Below are 1,204 nucleotides of genomic sequence, written 5' to 3'. Positions count from 1 at the left end.
TCCCCACCCCCAGCTCTGCCGGTGCCCCTCACTCCCGACCTGCAGCCGCCTGCTAGCCCAGCCCTGAGCTCCCCGGAAGCCCAGCCCTGGGCTTCCCACAGCTCTGCCGGTGCCCCTCACTCCCGACCCGCAGCCCCCTAGGCGTCCCTGTGAGTCACTCCCTGGCTGTCCCCTGAGGGGAGCAGGGCGACCCCTTTGCTTGCTCAGACTGTCTGGTTCCTGCTCCCAGGAGTCTTTGGGCCGCTGGATCCAGCCCCACCCCATCTCATAACCCCTCCCACTGGGTCCCATAACCATTCCCACTTAGCCCCTCCCACTGGGTCCTATAACCCCGCCCCTTGCTGCTTGGCAGGGCGGGCCTGTCTGTCTGTCCCCTGCTAACCCAGCGCCTCGGCAGGTTTCCGAGCGAGGCCGGGGCACAATGAATGGTGGTGATGAGCCCGCTGGCGGAGATCCAGGTGGGTGCCCGGTGGCCGTGCCCGTGGGCTGGCAGCGGAAGGTGGAGGAGGGCGCCGTGCGCTATATCAGGTAGGGCTTCCCCCTCAATGGTGGCACTGCAGCCCCCCCCGCCCCACCCGGGCCGGGCCCGACAGCCTGCCCTGACCCCACCCCGTCCTTTCTCAGTCCTAGTGGCACGAACCTCACCTCGCTGGAGCAGACCCGCGCCTACCTCCTGACAGACGGTACCTGCAAGTGCGGCCTGGAGTGTCCGCTCAACGTGCACAAGGTACCGGAGGGACCCAGGGCCAGGGGGCCTGGGGCCAAGGCAGGCTGGGGGCCAGGGGGCTTGGAGTCCGGGTGGGGGGCAAGGGGGCTGGGGGCCAGGGGGCCTGAGGCCAAGGCAGGCTGGGGGCCCAGGAGTCCAGGCGGGAGGGCCTGGGGGAATGATGCCCCTGGGGGTCTCACCCTCCTGCTTCCCACTGGCTGGGGGCTGCAGCCTGGGGGGACCCAACTCCAGTCCTGGGGGATTCGCCCCATGCGAAGGGGCCTGGGAGGGGCACTGCTAGGACACGCTGCCCTGGGCTCGGCTTCCTTGTCCTCCTTGGCAACTGCTGTTGGTCAGGACTGAGGGTCAGAGTGGGCAGGGGATGGGGAAGTGCCCCACCCCTAGCTCTGCCGGTGCCCCTCAGTCCCCAGGGTGCGGCTGTGACATCCTTTTCTCCCCCCGGCAGGTTTTCAACTTCAACCCGGTGGCCGTGGTGGT

General features: G+C 68.9%; 1 protein-coding gene across 1 annotated transcript; it reads left to right on the top strand.

Moving 5' to 3' along the window:
• Positions 1-95: 95 nt before the first annotated feature.
• LOC113408577 (methyl-CpG-binding domain protein 6-like) lies at positions 96-1,199 on the top strand (the record flags this gene model as incomplete). The annotated part of the gene is made up of 3 exons (XM_026661908.2): positions 96-528; positions 625-727; positions 1,173-1,199. Coding segments are annotated over exons 1-3 (237 nt in total), but the record flags the coding sequence as incomplete, so codon positions are not given.
• Positions 1,200-1,204: the final 5 nt, after the last annotated feature.

Source organism: Terrapene carolina, unplaced genomic scaffold, assembly GCF_002925995.2.
Source record: "Terrapene carolina triunguis isolate 2854851 unplaced genomic scaffold, T_m_triunguis-2.0 Scaffold19337, whole genome shotgun sequence".
In the NCBI taxonomy this organism is placed as follows: Eukaryota; Metazoa; Chordata; order Testudines; family Emydidae; genus Terrapene; species Terrapene triunguis.
This window is presented reverse-complemented; position numbering and strand designations above follow the sequence as displayed.